General features: G+C 49.4%; 1 protein-coding gene across 1 annotated transcript in view; it reads left to right on the top strand.

Annotated features, from left to right (window-relative positions):
- The first annotated feature begins 5,164 nt into the window (after window positions 1-5,164).
- The window catches only part of NEURL1B (neuralized E3 ubiquitin protein ligase 1B), a 146,015-nt gene continuing 127,964 nt past the window's right edge, over window positions 5,165-23,215 (top strand). Inside the window, exon 1 of the mRNA XM_056350073.1 lies at window positions 5,165-5,268. Coding sequence (XP_056206048.1) covers window positions 5,226-5,268 — 43 coding nt within the window. The 5' untranslated portion in view covers window positions 5,165-5,225. The remainder of the gene's footprint in view (window positions 5,269-23,215) is intronic.

Genomic DNA, 23,215 nt, shown 5'->3' with positions numbered 1-23,215 from the left:
CCTAGGGAAGATTGTTTGCAGAAGGCAGCAGTGGAAGGTGAAGGGATGCCTGTGCATTAGCTTCTCCCTTCCCTCCCTCTGCCTGCAGGATCTGCCGTTACTCCCGAGAGCTGCACCACGCTGAAATCTTTCTCAGAGTTTTTGACATGTTGCAAAACTCTGTAACAGCACAAAAGCGTTCAGTTTTGTCTGGGGAGGACCCTGGACTAGCTCACTGGAAGGATGTCATGCTTCTTCAGCTGTTGCTGGCGGTCTTGACATCATTTTTGTGCATCCAGAGTGCCGTTTAGCTCCCGAGGGGAACACTTGCAGGCGCTCTCCAGCACCAAGCCCCTTCGCAAGCGACACAAGTTAAACTGGGAGCAAAACTCATCCACTCGACCGAGAGCGCTGGCCGGGAGCTTTTTGGGTGCAAAGCTATTCCTGCAGATCCCGCTCCCGGTTTCGGCTCGGGAAGGCAGTCCCTGCTGGGCGGGCGGTTTGCGGGGGGGAGCTGCCCTCTAGCGGCCGCCCCCGGCAGCGCCCCGCTCGCCGCGGCACAGGGCACGGTTCCGGGAGCGTTTACGGCCTGTCTGCAGAACCGGCACCAGGGGGTCGGCCACGGGTTATATCGTCTGCAATGAAAACAGCCATAATGATGTAGCTGAGCTATCCATTCCTTTTAACTGTGATTTCAAAGGGGTTTTAATCTTCCCTTTATTTTCTTGACAGTTAAGTGGCTGTTTAATTCCCATGTCATCCCGAGGGTGGGACTCACTGTTGTTACCTGCTTTTCACAGAGGGAGAAAGGGCTGGAAAACCAGGCAAAGGACCTTGCCTGCTGAAGTCATCCGAGGTCAGGATTCAAGCGATGCTGCAGGGAGCATCGCTTGAATCAGCTGTGCCCATCTGTCACATCCCTCAGCTGTTCTTCACAGAAAGAACAAAGTTTTGTCGTTTTGCAAGTGGCCCTTAACATAATTGTATGCTGAAAAATGTAAAGTGACTAAATGTAAACTCTTTGCTCTTCAATTGCGTCTTCAATGCATGTGTGTGGGTGGTGGTGGTGGCACTTAGAAATGTCCAAGTTTTGAGCAACAGCACCTTATGCTCTTACCATGCCCTAATGCTGCAGGATACAAATCCAGTCTGAGTACTGGAAAATGTGGGGCTTTGTACTAGGACTGCCACTGAGCAACCACAATGAAATTGTCATTCCACCTGATCCCTGGGGACAGGGCTTTCTTGAGTTCGTGGAATGCTTTGAGATCCGCTGATAAAATGGTTACAAAAGCAGCTAAGCATTATCACTATTATTACTGCAATTAGCCGGGTTTCTGTATGGAAAATACGTGTTTTCTAGGACCACGCCGTGATAGAACCAAAATTAATCACTGCATCAGTGAGGGCCTGATCATTGCTACTACACGCTACTCAAAGCCTTCTTCCACACCCATGTGTCTGCACCTTTCCCAGCTGCTGTGCAAGCATCTCTTGGGCAGAAAAAGTGGACAGGGAATCTCGAAGGCTTCTCCATAACCGCCTGCCAGTGCGTGGGCACCTGAGGACTGGCAGCGCAACTGCCCAGATGTGCCCTGGGCAATAGCTCTAGTGCTTTGCTTGTGTAAGGGCTGCTCTCATTTCTGTTCCTTTGGTGTACTGTTACTCTTCCAGAGCAAGAGCCTATGGGGAGAGGAATGCAAGGGGCATGTTTTGTTACTCACTGAAGTAATTCACTGTCCTGTTGCTGAGGGGATGTGGCCTCATGTAACCTCTCTGTGATATCTGTGCCTAGACCAGTGCTTAGCTTTTGAGTTAAGGATGACAACCTCCTCTATGCTTCTGCAGCAGTGAAGCCGAGGCTGACACAGCCCTGACTGCATCTACTACCCCTGCAGAAATGATTAAGGGTGTGTGCATGGGGCTGGACTCCAAAGCAGTGTCTTCCTCCTCCATCCTTGCTGGGAAAGCTGTGGGCTGCACCACGCAGCTGTGCCGGCTGGCCAACTCGCTGTGCAGATGCTGCGTCCCTAGAGCTGAGGTGTGAGAGTTTATGGGAGCTAAAGCTTGCTTTGCTGAAGGCTTTTGGTTCCAGTCCAATAACACATGCTGAGGGTTAGTGCTGCCTGACAGCTGCTTGGTGGTCTTGGCATGAAATGAGCTGGTGAACCTCAGCTTGGTTCCCAGTGGAGCCAGATGTTCGTGTTTTAAAAAAAACCATTACCACGGTCATTGCTAGCCAAACTACTTCTTGGCAACAGGAGAAGATTCATAGCTTGAATAAGCATGGAAAAATAAAAAAAGTCTTTCTTCAGGTCAGCATCAGTGCATTTTGGCTCCAAATCTGCTTGGGCAATCTGTGTTCTTCATGACATTGCAACTGCAGAAAAAACGTTATGAAAATTTAGCCTAATCAGGCCTTTGTCCAGAGCATGACACTGACACAGGAACAGTGCAGGATTACGCAGGGGCTGTTCTGAGCAATGTGATACTAGACAGCCCTTTGCCTGCTTGAGACACCATCAAACATCACAGGCCAGTTTTGAACACCAGCTGTGCAACCACCCCCCCCCCCCCCCCCCCAGCAGCATTATCCCTCCTTTATGGGGGAAAGCTGCACAGAGGGATTAAAGCAATTTGACCACAGCTGCCCAAGAAAACAGAGAACCTTTGTCAGAACATCATCCCCCGAACCTCAGCTCTGCACCGTGACCAGCAGCCGGGGCAATGCCTCCCGAGAGCCCTGTCCCAGAGGGCCTGGGCAGTGATCAGTGGGAGCCAAATGGGAAGGAGCCACACAGCCCCACCGTATCCACTGCTCAGGGTTTTTATCTCTGCCCCTCGGAGCGTAGGTGTCAGGCTCTCTTCAGCCTCCTCTGAGTGCCAGTGAGCATCCAGCTGAGTGACACAGTGTGACCTGCCCAGGGTTCCTTCTCCTCATGGGGACAGCCCAGCGGCTGCTCAAGCAGGAGTGGGAGAAGATTTAGATAAAAGGAGGCTGCTCTTATCAGTTGGAAAATTCTTGCTGGGACAGCAGGGGCCGTGATCCTGGCCCAGCTGCAGAAAATGAGGTGGCTGACGTGCCGTGCGCTGAGTGTGCAAGCCGCCTGGCTCCAGGGCCCCTTTCCCTGGCACTGGGGTGATTACCCAGCAGCAGGCAATTCTGCACACGCTGCCTCTGCTGTCAGGTTCCCATTGCACCTGCTCAGGTGGAAGCAACTTCCCTGTTATTAGAGGGCTGGGAAAGCTGCTCTGTGTGCTACTCACCCTGCTCAGGAATGAGAATATGTCTAAGTGTTTTCTGGGAACAAACAGAGCAAGACGTCTCCTCCCTTTTGCTTTGAGAAAGCCTGAGAAATCAGCGCCTTTTTGTTGTAACGAGGGCTGCAGCTTGCGTCCTGCCACCAGTCCTGACTTGCTCAGGCTCTACTGTGAACACTCAGCAGTTCTTCTGCATTGTGCTGCTGTTATTGTTGTTGTCACAAGGGTTATTATTAGAAACCCAAGCCACACTAATGACCCCAAACCTGGTGACGAGGTGACTATGAACTGCCGTGCATGAGGATAGCACCATCGGCTCAGGAGGCAGCTTTGAAGGTTGCTCAAGTACTAGGGACCTTGCCATATTGCTCTCACCTAACAGAGAAGATAAAAAGTGCATTAGCAGCTAGATAAGGAGTATCCGCATGTCACAGTCACTCCCCTGCTCACACTCAAGCAAGACATCCCTTCCTCAGCCGGGCTCTCAACGCATAACCGTGGTGTCTGATAAGGGGCACTGGGATGGCTGGCAGGAGGGAAGGCGGCAGCACTCCTGCAAAGGCATCGCAGTTGCTTTTCTCCTGGGCTTGGCCTGTTCCCAGGCTCGAAGCAGCAACACACTTGTCTGCACATCATGTTCCCCTTATTTTGTCTATGGTTTTCAGGGCAGGATGTGTCTTAATCTGCATCTGAGCAATTCAAAGCTGCTGGTACCAGTAATGATGTTCTCAGTGCAGCTGTGGAAGAGGAGATCAGCGCTGGGATAAACAGTGGCCTCCCTACCATTGTTTTCCTTCGTTCTCTCTGTTATTCCCGAGGTGGCTGGGCTGGTGTGACAGTAGAAACACTCAGGCATTTCAAGTCTTCTGGTTTGCTTTTACTTCCTTCGAAGTCCACATCAGTCTTGCACAAAATGTAAGAGCAAATGAAATAATGGAGAAGAGTGTCCCAAGGGCAGCAGGCCTCATGTCTGTTATAAAGATCTCCCAGCTTTGCGGCACAAGAGGACCACGTGCTGCCTGAGATGGGGAATGAATCTCCATCCTGTTCCATGATAGTGGTCTTTTCCTGCTCCTGACCCTTTCCTAGAAGCAGCCGTGTCTCAGAGCACATCTGTGCGCTGGTGAAGGTTACTGCAAGAGGATCACTAGCCTGCACTAGTTCTGCGGTTTGGGTTTTTTTACAAGTTTTTTCAGAAGAGGAAGCAATTCTAGTATATTACTTTTATCAGCATTGTGCAGGGACCATGGAGAAGCCCTTCCTGGTGCTCCTTGTGGTCTGTTAATTCAGCCTGTCAGGCACGTGAGGGTACAGGGGGGCTGGCAGGGGTGCAGGGGACCCTGTGTGCTGGTGTGGGTGCAGGTATGCAGGCAGCTGCCCCCACAGCCGGGCAGGTGGGTGGCCAGGGGCGCCTGGGCTTCACCGGGCTGGCTGCGTGGGCAAAGTGCCTTTGTGGGGTGACAGGGGTGCGTGGGTGCAGGGACCTCCTCCTGCAGGCTGACGTGGGTGCAGGCACCTCCAGTCACGGCTGGGGTGGGTGCTGGGCAGTGGGCACCTCCCGTTACGGCTGGGGTGGGTGCTGGGCAGCAGGCACCTCCAGTCATGGCTGGGATGGGTGCTGGGGTGGGTGCTGGGCAGCGGGCACCTCCCGTTACGGCTGGGGTGGGTGCTGGGGTGGGTGCTGGGGTGGGTGCTGGGCAGCGGGCACCTCGCTCTGCGGGCTGACACAGACGCAGACACCTCTCCGTTGCAGGGGGACAGAGGCGCACCGGGGTGCGGACACCGTCCCTCCTTCGGGAGAGGAGCCGGGGACCGTGCCGTGCCGTGCCGTGCCGTGCCGTGCGGCCCCGCCCGCGGCCGGCCGTTGGCGGTGGCAGCGCTGGGCGGGGCGGGCGGCAGCTTCGAATCGGCGGCGCGGCAGGAGCCCGGTGCTGCCCGGCTGCATTCAGGGATCCGCTCCGCTCCGCGCCCCGCTCCGCCCGGCCATGGGGAACGCCGAGTCCGTCCCGCGCAGCGCCTCCGGCACCGGTAAGTGCGGGGCGCATCGCCGTGCGGTGGGCTAGAGAGGAAAACCAAAGCCCCCCCCCCCGCGACGTCCCTCGGCGTGGGGAGGGGGTGACAGTGACACAGAGGTGACGCGCGAAGGTGGCAGGTACAACGCTAGTGCTTGGACCGGGTGAGCTACAGTGGCGCTGCGAAGGTGCCGGGTGCCCAGCGGTCGGAGCCCGTGTGTTCAGCTGCGCTGGTCACCGAGCCCCGCACAGGTGCCGCGCGGGGCTTTGCTTTTCCTCTGCCCCCCCAGCAAGAGCCGGGGCGGTAAGGGCCCCTTCGCCCTTTGCGGTTCCTGCCCGGGCAGCAGCCCTGCCAGGTCCACCCGCTGTAATTCAAAGTCCTCCGCTCCCAAGCTGCCTGCCAATCCCGGCTGGCAGGCTGAGCAAACAGACCTGGGAAAACAACGGGATCTGCGCTGGCCCGCAGCCGGGGGCCGGTTCTCCGCGCCCTTGTGCGCCCTGTGCCTGCCCAAAGAGCCCGGCAGCCGGCAGCCCGGTTGGCTGGATTTGAAGGGAGCTGATAACTGAACTCAGCCAACCGGTACGAGGTGCCCGCGCTCCGGAATACAAATAATCCGGTGTGGGAGTGAGAAAAGCCTTGGGTAATGAGTACGCTAACGTGAGGCATCGTCACAGTTACTAGTAGTGCCGTACAGCAGTATGTGTCAACAAGACCCAACTTGTTTCTTGTTAACCTCTCCTTGGCCTCAGGCCTTTCAGATCTGCAAACTGCTGCTCAGGTGCATGTGACCTGCTACAGTTTCAATTTTAAATAAAACTTTGTCATTCTTCACACCTGATTCTTAGTGGCAACGTTAGAAACGTGATGATTTTTTTCAGGCATTTATAGCTTGATCCGATTGAATGACTTATTTTGAAAAGCTTTAAGTACTTAGTTTTGTTTTCTCTTCCTTTGGAGAAACCCGAAATATTTTGCTACTGGAAGTATGAGAGTTGTCATTTACCTAACGTGTAAGTTTGGCAGTGTGATGTGAAGCTGCACAGCTATGTGCTTTTACCTGAGCCTCTGCACAGTGTGTGTGTACGGAGGGGAGGGAAAGGTCCTCCTGGGGCTGTGCCAGGAACCTTTGGAGCATGAGACTCCATTGCCCTCCTGTCTTGTCAATGGCAAGTGCATGTGCCACGCAGTTGTCCTATGTCGAGCAGGTTGACACTGATGCCAAGTATTACCTGCTGCAGAAGAAAAAGGGATATAGGGCAATGCGAAGTACGCCTTGGGTGCATAAATCTGCAGTAAATACTTCTCGCTTCAGGAAACAGGTAATCGCAGGCAATTGGCAGAACAAAAACCCCAAAACAAATTACTTCGGAGCCTTGTTTCCTACTGGTGGTTGCTCTCAGGTGTGTGGAGCAATGCTGAATTCAGACGTGTATGTACATTAAGAGAGAGCCTCTGCTGTTCTGCAGGCGTTGCTAGCTGCGGTGGATTAAGAGCTGATTGTGTTCCTAGTGAACGAATGCTTTGGCTGCAGGTAATGTTCTGCTGTAGCGGGTTCTCATGTTTCTTGTATTTCTCCTGGGAGTTGCTAATGCTGTGTTTGGTTTCAGGGTAGTCAGTCACCATCAGATTTACGTGTTTGCTATGTAACGGAAGATTATTTCCAACGGATGCATAACTGTGCTCCCTAATGTTAATTTTTGTTTTGAAATCCAAACATCAAGTCTTTGATTACAAAGCCAGTCCTGCAAAACAGTACCTGAGATAACATTTTTAAAGTAAATGCACTATAGGCAAGTCAGACCTTAATAATACATTAGGTCAACAGCTCCTGCTGCACTCCCGTTTGCTTAACAGAGAAGGTAAATACATGGATTTGGTGATACTTCCAGTACTGGATACAAGGATTTGAACCAAGATGGAATTAATTGTCAAGGTCTGAGAAAGAATGAACATATGTAAATCTCAGCCTGCTCTCAATTTGAAGTAATTTCTCCACTTGCACATTATAGTAATCAGAAATCAGAGAAATCACTTTCCAAAGCCAGTAGCCCTACCTGTGTTCCAATTAAAGAAACCCCTCAAGCTGATTTCTATACCTTTGCTGTTGCTGAAGTTTCAGCTGTGCCCCCTTCACATGCTCATGCCACCCACCTTCTCCAGCACAGCTTCCATGGGCTGCACGCTGCAGCCTGATCTCTGCTAGGGATAGGGAAATTTCAGGGGTTACTAATTGTGAACAAATCCAAGCTGCTGAGCACCCCTTCTGCTGGGATCCTGTGCTGCTGGCACCATTCTCAGTCTATGCTGAAGTGTGCAAAGAGATGCTCTGGTGAACTGCTTCCGTATGCTCTACCTGCAGTAGGACTTGGAGTTTGGTGGCACTCTATATTTCCAACGTAGAGTAATCCCTGCTGGAAGGGCTGACCTCTCTGGGATGAGAAAGGGAATAAATAGTATCTCTAACAGCAAGTGTGTTACTGCTGTGGCAAAGAACTCTGTTCCTCTGTAGCCTTCACTGAAGGGACTCGAGTAAAGTATTCTTGCTCCTGAGCCAAAGCTCAGATGTGCCCTAGGTTATTTACAAAACACAGAAAATGTTGGGGAAACATTTAACTACTGGACTTCCACCCAGTGGTGTGAATTCCTGGTCCTGCTAGAGGAGAGGACCAAGAACTTTTTTGCTCTTAGCTATATTTGAGGTACCAGTGTTTGGGCAGAAAACAGGATCGGGGGATCATAAAATCAGTGAATCCTTAAAAGCTGCAGCTGTGACTGAGGTGCAAGGGTTCTCAATCTGGAAATATTGCTTTGTATGTCTTTTGTGCAGAGCTGGGACTTGTGCTCAGGCTCTGCAGCAAGGTAAGCTGTGCAGGATGGGGCTGTCCCCTGGTCCTGGCCAGGAGAGCCCTGGCTGGGCAGCAAGGCACGGGCACGGGCATCCCTCACAGAGGGCAGCCGGGGTTCAAAAGTCAGAACTTCTACTCTGTAACCGCACCAGGAAAAAACAAGATGAGCTGAATAAATGCCAGGAAAAGGACATTGTGAAGCGGGTTGCTTAAGGGATTGAGGCCAGTCAAAAGAAGAGTAAATAACCATGCAGCAGCTGGTCCCCGGGAGAGCAGATCTGAGGAGGACACAGCTGAGAGTGAGTTCTTATTCCTTGGTGTGGTGTGCCCCTGCAGAAGATGAAGGGCGAGCTCCATTCCTTTAGAGATCTGGTACAAATTACACAGGCTGATGGCTAGGGATGGTTTAGCAGCTTTGTTACGTCTGGATGGATGTTTAATTCTTCTGCTCAGAGTGTGGGTGTCTTTCTTGGCATTGTGATGGGCTGGTGCTTGCCTAGGACTGTTGCAGGTGGATGTGGCTGGGGGCTGATGGCCAAATGAGATGCTTTGGTTGAGAGTGTCTGAGATCTGTGAGGGATGGCTGGAAATCCCTAGGTCTGTTTCAGCTTCTGGAAAAGTTTGCAATAGACAGGCAAGTCTCCAAGGAGTAATCATCCCTTGATCTAAAGCAATGTTCATTTCAGGGAGAGTCCAAGGAGAGCTTCTGGCTCCAATATGTCACCTTTCTTTCTTTTATTCCTTTTTTGGGTCTAAATCTTCTTTTAGAATGACTGACCAAATGCAGTCCCCTCCAGGAGCAATGTGCATCCATCCTTCTGAACAGTGGAAAGTCTCTCAGTATGGGAGAAGCTTTGAATTATTTGCATCTTGTGTGGCTCAACAAGGCCAAAAGTCACTGGAAGCTTTCTTTGCATAATGCAAGTTCACGTGTGCCTTTATTAGAGAATCATTCCCTGATTGAACTCTTTGTTCAATCTTAATGGTCTTTGAGTGTAAAACCAAATCGCAGTGCTAGGGAGCGTTACAGGTCAGCACACAGGCCTCTGTGCTGAGTTACTTTTTGGCTGTTGGTCTGAAAACTTTGGTTAGGCATCAGCTAGAGTGCTGGACGTGTTGCTTGTATTTCTGGGCAGATAACAAAAAGGATTGCGAATGTTGCCAGGTGTGTACATCTCTCTTGTCATGCTTAGCCTTTCTCCATCTGATCAGCAGCTCTTCTGTGTCTGATGAATGAGGCTTCTGTCGTCCCTTTCCCATCCTTCAGCAAGGAGCCCCTCTAACCCCGCATACTCCTGTCTCCGTGCTTCTGTCCCTCCAACTTGCAGGTGTTGTCCTGCCCCCATAGTACTTTTTGTCAGTGCGTGCGGCCTGCCAGGACCTGCCAAGCGAGTACCTCCCTGACCCTGCAGCTCGTGGTTCATCTGGTCTTTGAGGTTTGTTTTTGAGCCCCATAACCATCTTATAAGAGCTTCTGGGGGCTGCCCATTCCGAGTTAGTCTTCCTGCAACTTTGGGACAGCTGAGCTGCTGATTTACAGAAATCTTTCCTGGACCCAGTGTTCAACTGGGTAGCCATGAGCAAATATACAAGAATGCCTTGAAATGTGGCAAGGGAGTTCTTGGGAGCCGGGCAGTTCACGGAAAAGCCCCTACCACGTTTCTGCAGTCCCCCAGCTCTTTGGTGGGTCTGACCGTACTTCAGTGCTTGGGTTTCTCTCAGAGTGGCTTTCCTGGCCGCTGCGGGCTCTGACCTCCCCGATCCCTGCGGAAGGCTCTCCCGAAGGACCGGCCGCTGTAGAAACCGGAGGGGTTTGGTACCCAAAGGGTTTGGTTTCCCTCCGCTCTGAAGGATGCGGGAGGGTGACTCTGAAGGATGCGGGAGGGTGAATGCGACCGCTCCTGGGTTAGGTGGCGCCAGACGCTCAAGAAAGCTCGGCGCTGCATTCCCCACCTTCCCCGCGGGGGGGCGCTTCTTCTCCCCTCCCATTCCCCGGGGCGGAGGGGGGCTTCTTCTCCTCCCCCAACCTCCCCTTCCCCGGGTGTGTGTGTGTGTGTGTCTTCTCCCCCCCTCTTCCCCTTCCCCGGGGAGGGAGCTTCTTCCCCAGCCTCCCCTTTCCCGGGGGAAGGGAGCTGCTTCTTCTCCCCCCCACTCCCCCGCCCCTTCCCTGGGGGGGAGGGGAGCTTCTCCCCCCCCCCCCCCCCCCCCCTTCCCCGGGAGAGCTTCCTCCCCTCTGCTTTGGGGATGGCAGGGACATGCTTTGCCGGTATCTCGCCATTCCTACAGCTGGACACTTATTCACGGGTGTTTTGTCCTTACCACTGTCCTTCTTGCTCCAGGTCACTGTACCCAGCTGCCAAAATATTCTGTACCGCAGTAAATTCCCGCATGAACTGGGCTTGCTTGCATTGCCCGTCATGCGTGGATTAAGGGTAGGTACGTTTCTGAGTTAACCTGCACCCATTAGGCTCTAGGCAGGCTCAGCTAGCTGTGGGGAAAATAGCACATTCATGTTAAGCATGGTTTACTCACAGACACTTTCATTTTGCACCGTGGAGTTCATTAACCCCGCTAACAAATCGCTTCTGCTGAACTGCAGTTCAGCACTACAAAATGCTGGAGCCTGTGCCAAGTTCAGCTTGCCTGGTGCCTTGGGACTGTACCGTACATCATAGCCTTAGGTGGATTGTTACTGATAAGTGAGCAACATTGATGTGGATTTATCACAAAGACAATGATAGAGAGTATGTCTTGTGTTTTCTCTTCAATGCATGATGCTGCTTCAAACCAGCCCAGAAGTTTGGGTGTGTGGGATTCCCTGCAGCCCCGTCTGCAGGCTCAGGAAAAGTTGCTGCTTAGTGGTGATGTCTTTTTGCCTGTCTGGATTAATTGCGGTTCACGGTTTGCTGGCAGGTGCCTTTGCGTTGGTCTGGGGCAAACACAAAGTGCCCCGTGGGCTGGTTGGCTCTGTAACAGACCTTCACTGGGCAGGGGACCACCCTGAGGAGTGGGTCGCACAACAGGGTGGCACCCTGTGGTAGCTCACGTGTGGCTCAGCAGCCCAGTGAACAAAGGCGAGTGAGAGGTTTTTCACGTTAGAGTGGAAAAACTTGAGAGACTGATGCGCCTACTCCTGCATGGCTCTGAAATGCAGTTATACAGGGCTTGTTTGTAAGGGTTTTCCCTTTTCCTTGCTTTTTCTCTCCTTACACACACAGCTCAGCCTCTGTAATAGCCTTTCTCCTCTCAGAGTTGCTCTGGCTGCAAACCCACTGCTGTAGGCTGTATCCTTGATTAAATACCTGCACAGTTCTCCTCCCCTCCACAAATTGCTCTGACTTCTCCTGCCAGCTGCTTTTCAGGAAATCAGAAAGGGAAAGGAACCTAAAATCTATTTGCTGGACAAAACATGGACAAATGTGTTGGGACCCAGATGAAGTGACTAATTAAAGCCCTGAGGGGAGACGGGAATGCCCTTGTGGTTGTGTTCCTGTTATGTCACCCTGTTACACCCCTGTTTGGAGCTCTTCCCTGAGGACAAGCATCTTATCTGCTCTGCAGGCTGCTACACATACCTAAAAAGGAGCATCCATATGCCCCGACTCGAAACGACTCCGGTTTTCAGAATCTGTCATTCGAATAGCACAGTTATAAATGCCTGCTCCTGCCTTGAACTGGAACATAAATGTTTATAACTTCTGTTACTCTTGACAGTTTTCCCATTAATTTAGTGCTGAAAAACCCTTTCATTTCTGGGTACCAGCCTGAAGTCTATTAAAAACTTTTTCCCCATCAAGGACAGAAGCTTTGATTTTACAATCCTGCTCTCAGTTTGCAGAGGGACACTCTTATGTGTCCCTCAAGTTTCTCACACTTGTGCCACCTTCTCTGTCACCTCTTCCCTTTCTGGCTGAGATCATTCCTGTGGCTCTGAGAGCCCCTCCAGAAGTTTGTACTGGTGGTTCCTGGGATGCCAGTACAAATCCTGCAGTGAAGGGTAAGATGAGGGGAGAGTAGAAAGGAATGAAAAACTTCAGGACCTGAAACGATGCTAAAATTCACCCAGCCCTTTATTGTCTCTATTTCTGGGTCTCTGATAAAACTAAAACTCAATTCTAAATAATGTGCAATATTTCGGTAAGTAAGAGCAGGACAAAGAAGCTATTTAAAGCCACCGTCTTTCCAGGGCTTGGCTCCCAGGCACTGCTGCTTTTGTGTCATTGTGTCTATGGAAAACACATACAAGAGGCTAGCGAAATACAATGTGCACTAAGTACAAATTTAGAATGCATGCAAAGGTCAGATGTGGTGCATGCTTGGGTTTGGGGAGATGAAGGCTTTGGGCTAGTGCAAATTAACTTGGGATTTCTGTAATACAAGGAGGAATGTTATAAATGGACAGTGGAAGAGTATGTAGATACGGTTTACACAATATATGCAAAATACACAACACACAGCCTATGCAATAGAATAACCTGTATGGCCTGTTCCTGCGTGCTTTTTTTTGTTTGTTTGTTTGGGTTTTTTTTTTTGTTTTTGATCTGAATTTGAAACATTATCTTCCACTCATAGCCCTGCTCTGTCTTGGTGTTTGAATCTTGGATGAGTCTCTCACACCGGCAGTACCCTTCAGTGTCCTTGGTTGTATAATGAGGCTGGGAGTATATGCACAAAACGTTTTAAGATCCATAAATATGAACACAAAGTGTCACAACAACTGGCCAGCTGGAAAGCAGCTACAAAACTATCAAAGAGCTTGCTAACCTGGAATGTCTTTGTTCTTGCAATAGGATGAATACAATAAAAGGACTTGCTAAAGGCTGTGCTGAAGGAGCTGGTTGTCACAGGTTGGTTGAGAGGATGGGGCATGGGAGGGAGGCTGGAAGTTCCCCAGGAGGAAAGGAGAGCCCACAGGGATGTGTTAGCGGTTACAGCTGGCAGGGTTGTGCTGTACTGGTGGGAGGGGGAGAACCTGTCTGAATACTGGACCTGCACAAGCTGGAAAGAGCCTGTTACAAGGTGGAGGGATAGCCTGAAAACTAAGCAGGATTTTGGAATCCTAAAGGAGTCCATTAAAAATAAAATAAAATAAAAATATATATCTCTGAAGAGCTTTGCTGAGGAGATGGGGCAGGGTATTTTTTGCTGTTGTCTTTGGGTTGGCTTTCTTTTTGGGTACAGGAACTTGTGCTCCTGTGCTTTCCTAAGAGTGAAGTGTATGTGTCTATTTAAGAAATTACAGGAGAACCTCAGCGCTATGAAAAGTATCTCTTATGTGCTCCTCAAGGCTGAAACCCTATCCAGCAAAGCCAAGAAGGCAGAGTGTGACAAGGGAGAGTTGCTTAAGTTACAGGGGAGAAGTCTGTAGTGTTTGGGTGTGGGGCCAGTATTCCCAGTAAGAAGGGGTGCTAGAGAGGGTCTAAAACCCAACACTGAGCTCAGGAAAGCTGGAGATGGGAGTGATGTACACTGCATCCCAAATCACTGTGTCTGCTTCAAATGCTGTGTTTTCAGGGCACAACACTCATTCAAACAATACATTGTTATAACATAACAAGATCTTATGAAAATCCACAATTGTGGGGTTGTCCTACTGTCTTGATTATGTGAAGTGGAAACCAAGGCATGAAATGATGCAACATATCTGTAGCAATTTATAAATATTGTTCTGGATGAAGGATTTCTATTCTCCTGGTTGCAGCAATCCCCCAAAGCTTGTGAGAGTTCAGGAGTCCTGGATAGGATCCCTGCTGTCATCTCTGAACTGTGCTGCCTTCCCAATGCCTAGGGATATAAAAACATCACATAAATTTTAAAGCCTTATCTGTGCCTCCTTTCTTCAGCATTGTGATAGATTTTTGGCCTTGTTAAAATAATCTTCTGCAAGGATTTATCTATTTTTCGTGTGTCAAAGATATTTTATTTTAGAAGTTCTTCATGCTGAATTAATTTGTTCTGTCAAGCCTGTTTTGTTTTTCACTTGAGCCCTACGAGTGAGAGAATCTGGCTCCCAGAAACGTGTGTGCATCTTTTCTCCTGCATGTGGCACTCCTGTGCCAAAAATTTAAAACTTTCAACCTGCAAAACCCTCTGAAGAAATGCAGCCCTACACGTCTCAGATGCATCCAGCAGGGATGGCTCTGGACCCCAGCTCAGAGCTTCCCCTCTGTGGTGGGGTTCAAACCAGCATGGTTCCTCATCTGAGCCATACGTCATCCTGACAATGGAAGTGAGGAAAGGCATGGCCTCAACACCTCCCATTTGGGCAGGAAAAAACACTTCTCTTGGAGATATGGAGCCCTCCCTTCCCTCTCCTGTCCACTCGTGCCTTGCAAAGGGGAGCTGAAGGCAGTGGGATGCTGCAGGGACAGGACTTGTTTCTTTCCTTACCCAGACGGGGATAACACGGTTTGTCTCTTGGGAAACGAGTCTATTGCAAACTGGTAAATTGGGTTGGTTGGAGCCGTGAGCTGCTACTCTTTTTCTTTATAATTTTTTTTTAATCTGTAATTTTCTGAATGCTAATGAGGCTGAGACAAACAACTTTCTGAAATGCAACATGGTAACACTAACCTGAGTATCTCCTGCTGCGGGCTGTGGCAGGTGATGCTGCCTGGTCCCTGTCCCTTGGGAACAGCTTGGATTGTCACAACCATCCCTGTCACAGCCCCTTGGGTTTGGAGGGTGCTGGTGAGGGGGGTACCAAGTATAACTCGCCAGGGATTAACTGCACCTCTCATTCTGGCTAAGGATTAGATAGCTGGATGCTGTTAGTCTCTCCGTTATGAACAATGCATTCAACAGCAATTTTAAGGTGCTTCAGGGCTCCTGCTGACACCAGGGGTGCTAACTCCAGGTTTGCTTCATATCCACACCTGTATGAACACAGAGCAAGGTGAGGGAATGAATCTGTACCATAAGCATGGCAGGATCAGTCCAGGACCTGTGCTGTACAGCTGCTGAAGCTGGTGCAGTTTGCAGGTGGCAGGAGGAGCGTGGGCAGAGGGAGCAGGCTGGGTAATGGAGGAGGCTGGAGAGTGTGAGGAGGAGGAGAGAGGTTCTCACTTGTTCCCCTCACACCGGTGTGGAGAAACAAACAGAAACTGAGCTGTCCTGGCTGTCCTGGTGGGCCATGCTGTGACAAGGGCCCTGCAGGGCTGCTCTCCTTCCCCAGCCGCACAGTTTTGCTGAGTGCTCCTCGTGTCATGCTGACAGTGTGACAGCATCAGGCAGGAGCAGGAAGGTCCCTGGGCACTGGGTGTGGAGAGCACCTGGGGTGGGAGCTGGGGGCAAGGGCCGGGGGGGGGAGTTGTGAAAGGCTGGAAAAAAAGATGCAGAATCGGAAAAACAAGAAGCAGTTGTTTTGTTAAGCTGCCTCATTCTCTCTGTTTCTGTAGCTAACCTTTTGCTTCTCAAAGCAATTAAAAAAAAAAACCAACAAAACCTCTTCAAAAATATTGCAGGGTGTTTCTTTGTGTGCTTTGACTAAGCTGTTCCTCATAAACCCGTGGCTTTTGCGTAAACACAGCTATGGCAGGCAGAATTATCTGCTTTTTTGCAACTGTCAAGTATCTTTGCTCCCCCAGTAATGTGTAAGCAGGGAGACCGAGGCTGGGAGAGGCAAGCCCCGACAGAGCCCGGGGTGCCCTTCTCTGCCAGCAACCCCCATACCCCTCCCTGGTCCCCCCTCCTTAGCGGGGAGGGGACTGCATGGACCCCAAGCCAGCTTGTTGCTGGATGCCTGGGCTGGGTGGTCATCGCATCCCCCATGGGAAACATTGGATCAGCTCTGGGAAGTCCCAGGATGAACATTAAGCTGGCCAAGGGTCTGAGAGAGTGAGGGAGGGACACCGAGAACCCCCTGGGCTGCATCTTTGGGGAAAGCACATTCTCAGGGCTACAAATGTGCAGCTGGTGGTGGGTAGCGCTGCCTTCCCTCTGCACTTTTAAGTGGTAGCCAGTGCTGGAGCCTCCCAGCAGAGCTTGGGGTGGCAGCAGAAGCTGTTTTGTTGCTAATTGCTGTGTGTCTGCCCCCTTGTCACCTCCAGTCACAGCTGACATGCTAAATCCAGTATCTGCTGGAGATATGGGGGACCTCCCTTCCACCCCTGTGGGCTGGGTCTGTGGGCTTCAGTGACTTTTTTTTTTTTTTTTTTCCCCAGATAAAGTGAACAAAAATTGTGTCCCGTGATGGCTCTGATAAGCTGGAGGCTCCAGACATGGTGCAGCTCAGACTGCCCATTATAGGTCTTTGTTTATTTTTTTTAAAAGCAGTCTAATCACACTATCTTGATTATGGAAAAAAATTATATTAATATGCCAGAAGCATAACTGTTGCCGGTGGAAATAAAAAATGACCCTTTTCTTTCCCCCCCTCCACCCACCTTTTTCACAGTAGTTTGCTGGGAGGGAGCTTTCCTTAGGCACTGGTGGACCACTGCAGGGATTCTTTCTCGTGGACCAGTAGAGCCCTCTCCAGAACATTACTGGTCTCGGGTGCTTCAGGAGGTGGTGAAAGGGACCCCAGTAAAATTCCAGGTGGAATAACGCACTCCTGACTCTTAAACTATCATTCAAATCCTCTCAGGACTACTTTTAGGGCATGTTACTACTGCCCTTGAAGTACTTATAAAAATCTCGTTATCAGCATCTTTTATAATGCTGGATCATCCCGCTATTTAGATAATTGTGCAGTCTGTTCCCTTTGAGTCTGCCTTGCTGGCTGTGGGGGATGATACCATGTTATCAGCTTTGCCTGGCTCTTCAGATGTGCCAAAGGACCTGTTGTGCCTGGGCTGCTGGTGAGAGCAGATGGTCCCTGGGTGCCTTTCCTGTCCCTTTTGGGACCGGTGCCACTCAGGCCTCAGCTCCTGGGGCACCGTGTGGCTCCCCGACCCTGGGAAGGGAAGACGTGTCATCCAAGACAGCCCCTACCCACCGCAAACTGCTACTGCCTCTTCTGCAAGATCTTTTTCTGGGCTGGTGGTGCTCTCCTGCTAGCTGCTAATGCACAATTAGCTCTGCCAGCACTCCAGATGAAGATGTGACCCCAAGTGATGCTGCACATGGTCTGAGCGAGCTTTCCTGTCACTGCCTGGGGATGCACCAGTTGCATGGGACCTGTGTTAAGCCAAGTGGCCCTCAGTGCCATCACGAGCAAGGTGAAAGCCAGCACTGAGGTGGCTGCCCAGGCTCAGCCCTTCGTGGTTCTTACTGAAGGCTCTTTGTGGGAGCCCTGTGGTGACGATGCATTGAGTGATGTATTTCATGAGAGGGTTATTTCAATGAAACACAATGTGCTTTTGTGCAATTATATGGTGTCTTTTAAATCATTTCCTCTAACAAGTCTGTCCGCACCCAAATATAAAATAAACATTTTGAAAGGCTGCAAAGATAAACACGCAAATGTTACCCTTAAATGCATCCTTTCTCCTCCTCCCTGCCGACACCTGCTCTGTTGCCTGGACAGGATGGGCATCCAGGAAGGCTGAGTTAAGATAACCCAGCATAAACTTTGGCAATTACTGACTTTCTAGTCCTTCACTTCGAAGCCTCAATATGCTTTTTAATCAGTGACTTTCTTGGAAAAAAGAAAATGAAAGCTGAGACTTATTCTGTCACCTGCTTGCTCTGCCGTTTTAAGGTGAACGCTTCCCTCTCATCCCTTTGAGGCTTTGTACCAGTCTCAGTGCTGGTGTCTGGGGTTAGACTGGGCTTGCAAGCCTTATTCCATATGGGCTGTGTTGCTCTGTTTTATTTCTAGGTTGCTCCCACCTGTTTTTGGGCATGTGATGCCCTTGTGCTGCCCAGACCCCTGCCTGTGCAGGTGCTGACCCTGCTGGTGGGTGAACAAATACAGGTTTTTTTCCCACTTTTGTCAGCTTGGCAATAGCCACTGCTACCTAACAGCTGCTGTTGTCTTGCTCCTCTGAAGTTTTCCCATCTTTCTTTCTTTCTTAAAGCTTTCCTTTAGGAATAATTTGGGGGAAAGAGAGGGGATTTTAAGCCCTCTTCATTCAGCCTGTTTTCTAGGCTGATAAACCAGTGATGGGTATGGGGAGTTGACGCTTTAAGGGGAGGAAATTGCCCTAATGAAGCTGCCTGCTTATTTCTCCTCCTTACACCCTCCCCAACTCATTTGCTGCTTTGCCATTCCTGTGACTACGTGGTTTCTTTAGCAGCTTCTTCTGAAGGGTCCCATCAAAGACAGGATGAAAATCTAACTGCGTTGTCAATCAGCACTCTCACATTGCTTTCCTTATTCACCCATCCCCTTTCCCTGCGAGACTTGTTCAGGCTATAGCCTGTCTCTGCTGTGAACCCCAGATGGAAAAGTGCCCTGCTTTTAATTAGCAACTTCATTAGTTTATCAGGCATTGGCACCATGCTAACTGACTTGTCGTTCCTGGATGCACTTTTCAGTAGAGTTCTTGCTCTCCTGTAGTGTGTAATTTTTTTTTTTAGTTATCACAAAGTGCATCTTTTTACTGGTTCAGGAAGATACCACTCTGAAATTCAATGTGTGTTAGCTGAGTTGAGTGGTACATCTTTTTTCCAAATAACGAAATCACCTCAGTTTTTCTGCTTCTTATGCCTAGCTCCAGATAATGTCTGACCATTAATCCCAGAAATGCGCTGTGGTAGGAAAGGTGTAGCCCTGTGACAGATAAGCTTGACTGACATAAATAATTTAGCTCCTCTGTACCCTCCTTTTCTTCCATAACTGCTGGAGTTCGAGGTGACCCACAGAGTCATCTGAAATTCTCCTGCAAGTGCTCAACTGGTTTGACTTTTTTCAGCTATGTCAGCTATAATTTACGGTCATGCTCCACTGTCTCCAGTAAGATCATATTCAATATTTTTATATCCTTTTTCTGCTATACTAAGTGAAGAAAAAATGTAGGTATTTTGCCTATTTACATTTTTGTGTGAGCTAAGCTCTGAATACTGGATTTCCCCCACCCCTTTCCCTACTGATTTTGTCTCCCCTGAATCATCTTTATCTATCTTGTGATGGAATGCTGCTGCTATCTTTATATTCTGGCTTTTTGCTGGGAAATTGCATTTCAGTTGTTGGTGTTGATTTACACTTGGTTAGCTGGGCTTTTTCTCCTCTTTGATGGCAGAGTGTTGCCTGGGGTTTTGTTCCAGAATTAAGTGATCCTTGGGACTATTAAATAGGAATCGAGCTGGAACAGGAACAGTAGTTCTGTAGTTTCCCATGGCCTACACACAGCTTTGGGGACACTGTGCCTTGGGGACCAACAAATAAGTTGACCACAAGAGGGACTGAGCAGCGAAGCCCAGGGGTGAGGGTAGCCTACGAGTACAGTTTGCTTTTCGTCAGCGATTGCAGCCTGTGTGGCTGGGATGTGGACCCTACTGCACGGGTGGTTGCACTGGGAGCTGGGATGCTGAGGGTCTGGGTGGCACTGGCCACTTTGCTGTTGAATCTGGCACGGAAACTGCTAGATGGTCCGTATCTGTCTGGCATGGTACCAGATTCTTCTCGTAAGGGCCTGAAGGATGTTCTTTCTACAACTTCCTAGCAGCCCCCCCAGGCAGCTTTGCACCCAGGGGACTGCAAACGTGGCTTAGATCCTGGCTTAGACCCTGGTTAGGACCTTATCTTCATCAAAGGAAATACAAGGAGGGCGGGCAGCTCCAAGGAACCCACTTGCTGGTGATCCCATGTAGTTTGCTCATCGGTATAACCTCACCAGTCTCTTTGCGACACGAGAGCTCATGTCAGAAACCCGTCCCTTGTATTCAGGCCAATGTTTCTCCCTCAGTGGAGCTCACCCACCTCCATCTGATCTGTTGGTGGGCAAAAAAACCGAGTCCATATGACCAACCCTTCTTTGCCAGATCCCCTAATTGAAGGAGGAGTGATGTGAGTGATTCCTAGTACACAAACCAGCACAGCCCCTTAGCAAGGGTCTTGGCAGAGCTGAACCGTCCAGGCAGATGCGGTGTGTCAGTGTGGTGGTAATGGATTTCTGGCAGAGGTTTGTGTTATCTAAGGGGTGGTGGATTTACAGCCTGTGGGAATCAAACTGCTGCACATGCTTTGAACGTTGGGAAGAAAAAAAGTTGTATTGGCTTTTGCTTGTGATTTCACCGGCAATCCAGGAAATTCACAGCTGATGGGGGAATGTCTTGGCTGCTGACCCTGGAGTGGGGTGGGGGGATTCAAGCAGGGCTTTTTTGTTTCATCTTTATAGTAGTGACTCACTGGATACTTGACTTTATTCTTTGACTGTGATGTTTTAATGTGAAACTTTGCAGATGGAGAACTGACACTAATGGAGCAAGGTCATTTTGCTCAGTTGGTGTGAAGAGAGCTAACCCAGGGCTTGATAGTTCTCAGTCCTTGTCAGGTTTCTGTGTGAGCCTTTCCCCAACTTCACATCCGATCCTATTCCCAGTGAAAGCAATGGAAATACAGTCTCATGGGAGGGTGTTTCTGGTTATTGGGTTCTCTCTAGATCAAGGTACAGAGCATGCCTGTTGTTGAGCTGCCCTACCTGAAGAGGACATCCTTCTAGCATCCTTCTGGCTAGAGCTGACAGGGCATTTGGCTGCTGGGGTTGTGCTTGGCATAGTGCCTGGTGTGTTTCCTCGCCAGGTGGAGGCAGTGGTGACTGAGAGCATCCAGTGGCCTTGCTGGAGTACGTGACCTTGAACAAGGTCGTCGTCTGCATTTCTGTGCCTCCACATTTTCCAGCTGTTCATGGGGATACTGTTGACATTGCCAGTGTTTTCTTAAAGCATGTTGACACTGCTCTGAGATCTGCTAAGAAATACTGTATGCAGGTATATTTGTGGTATTTTGGTTCAAAGGGACTGTTAGCATTCAGCCTGGCCTCACCTCTGGCTTGATGCAAGCTGTAGTTTCACACAGCTTTTCCTATCTGGCTTCCATGTTATATGCCATGCTTCTTCTTGACTTGAAGTTTTGGTAGGGAGAGAGGTATCTGTGGGGTAAGAATGCCAAGAGATTTTCCAAGGTCCCAAGCTGTCTGAAAAATAGTTAGGGTAGACAAAAAGGTGGTGTTGCAAAACTAGCACTGGACGTTTTTTTGCATTTAAATAGCTTTAAAAATTATTTTTAGTCGGCTAGCATCCTCACTGCCATTGCCAAATCCACTGAGTGCAGGTCTAGGCCCAACATCTGATTCAATTCCTGATGAATCATTATTTCCACTGCTTATTTTTCATAATTGCTTTTGCTAATCTTCAGCTGCATTTGTTTAGTGCTTGCCATCCCCTTCATCCATGGGTACAAGTCATGAGGTGTCAACATCCTGCTTGTGTCCCTTGTGATGCTCAGTGAAGCTGTAAACACAGGGGAAGATGATCTTTGGCTGGTGTAAATTATCAAAGCTGTGCTGATATGAGTGGATCTATAGCAACATACACCAGCTGCGGAAATGCTCACAGGATATTTCGTTCCTGCTGGCTGGAACAACAGAAAGCTGGTGGGGAAAATGGCCTTATTCAAACATACCTGACGTAAGTAAGACACACAGCTGAGCAACTCGCCACTCCTTTGTTTTGGTCTGTTAAGGTTTAGCAAAAAAAAAACCAAAAAAAAAAAACAAACCCCCACAAAACTTTTGAGCTTCTATGCTTATTGCTGTGCAGTCAGTTTTACAAGCTCTGTACATCCACTTGGACACGCAGCAGCCTGTTAAACTGGTACCCCAAGACAGATGTGCCGTGGCAGCACACAGGGGCATACTTCCAATGAAAAGAATTACCAGATTAAATAAAGGTTAGCTACTTAAAAGATGAAGTTTCCCTGCATATAACCAGAAACAGAGTTCAGTTGTGTAATTCTTACTTATACCAGCACTGAACTACTTGGGTTCCCTGCAACTGGTGAAGGGATGAGAAGGCAGAGGGTTTGTTTGGATTCTGCTGCATTGACCTGATGGTGCTGTGTCAGAACAGTAAATGCTGCAGGAAGAAAAAGGCATTGAAGTCAAACCTTGTTGTCATAATGAAAGGAAACGACCCCTTTTGAACTTGAGCTGAATTTGCAGAATGTCCTTACCCCAATGTGTGTCACCGAAACCCTTCAAAATGGGGTCAATTATAAACAACTTCATTAAACTCTCCACGGAATAGGAGGAGAATGGTGGGCCAGGAAAATTTATCGAACGGAAAAGGACGAGATCTTTTTAAAAAGAAAAAGGAAGAAATTGCTCCTTTCCAGCTTCTCGGAAGGAATTGCAAACAATGGAGGTGAATGTGAAACTCAAGATGCAAAATCATCTCCTGCGATTAACTCCCCCGTGTAGGCTGCTGAGCTCCGGCAGCCATCCGGCCGTGGGACCTGCTGCTGGCGCGGCGTTTCCCCTCCGTGTTGTATGGCTGTACATATGTATGGGGGTGCGTGTTTCTCCCCCCTCCGGCTTGCTTTCATTCAGGAGAAAAGTTGCCAGTGGGCAAACACTAATCCATCCTGACAGCTCTGCCCATCTTCCTGCATCCAGCAAACAGCTTGATTAAGGTCTCCGGGGCTTTATTAGTGCAGCTTGTTGCCTGCGAATTAATCAACAGGTTGTACGTGTTTAACTCTTTGTTGGAGCTGGCTGGGGGATGTTCCACGTTGCTGTGGGCGTTGAATCGAGCCTTTTGAACTGACTTTTAAATACGGTGCAGCAGAAATAGCCTGAAGTGGCATCAGAGTCTTGATTTCTTGGGGCAGGAGGTGAAGCAATCCCGTGGGCACCTGCAGAGCCTGCTAATCCAGCTTCTGATCTCTAATAGCAATTTTAGACTTTCACTTTATTTCTTTTGGCTGTTCACCTACCCATTGTAAAAAAACCATTATTCATGCAGAGGACAGCCAGACGAAACCTGTACTTTGCTTAATTATCCACAAGAAGTCAGATGTCCTCTGGGCCCCTCCAAAGTGGAAGTGCACGCAGGAGTTGGGACCTCCATGCTGTTTTGGGGTTTGTTCTGGAACATGTGCATAAGTTGCCTGTATGTTTTATTTTGTAGTGTTATCTTGCAGACTTTTGGCTTGTTCTTTAACTGTTTGGTCTCACCATACTAGGATTAGGAAAAAAAAGAACTATGTAGTTGCTGTGGTTTATACTTGA

The sequence above is a fragment of the Falco biarmicus genome, chromosome 8 (assembly GCF_023638135.1).
Source record: "Falco biarmicus isolate bFalBia1 chromosome 8, bFalBia1.pri, whole genome shotgun sequence".
NCBI lineage: Eukaryota > Metazoa > Chordata > Aves > Falconiformes > Falconidae > Falco > Falco biarmicus.
This window is presented reverse-complemented; position numbering and strand designations above follow the sequence as displayed.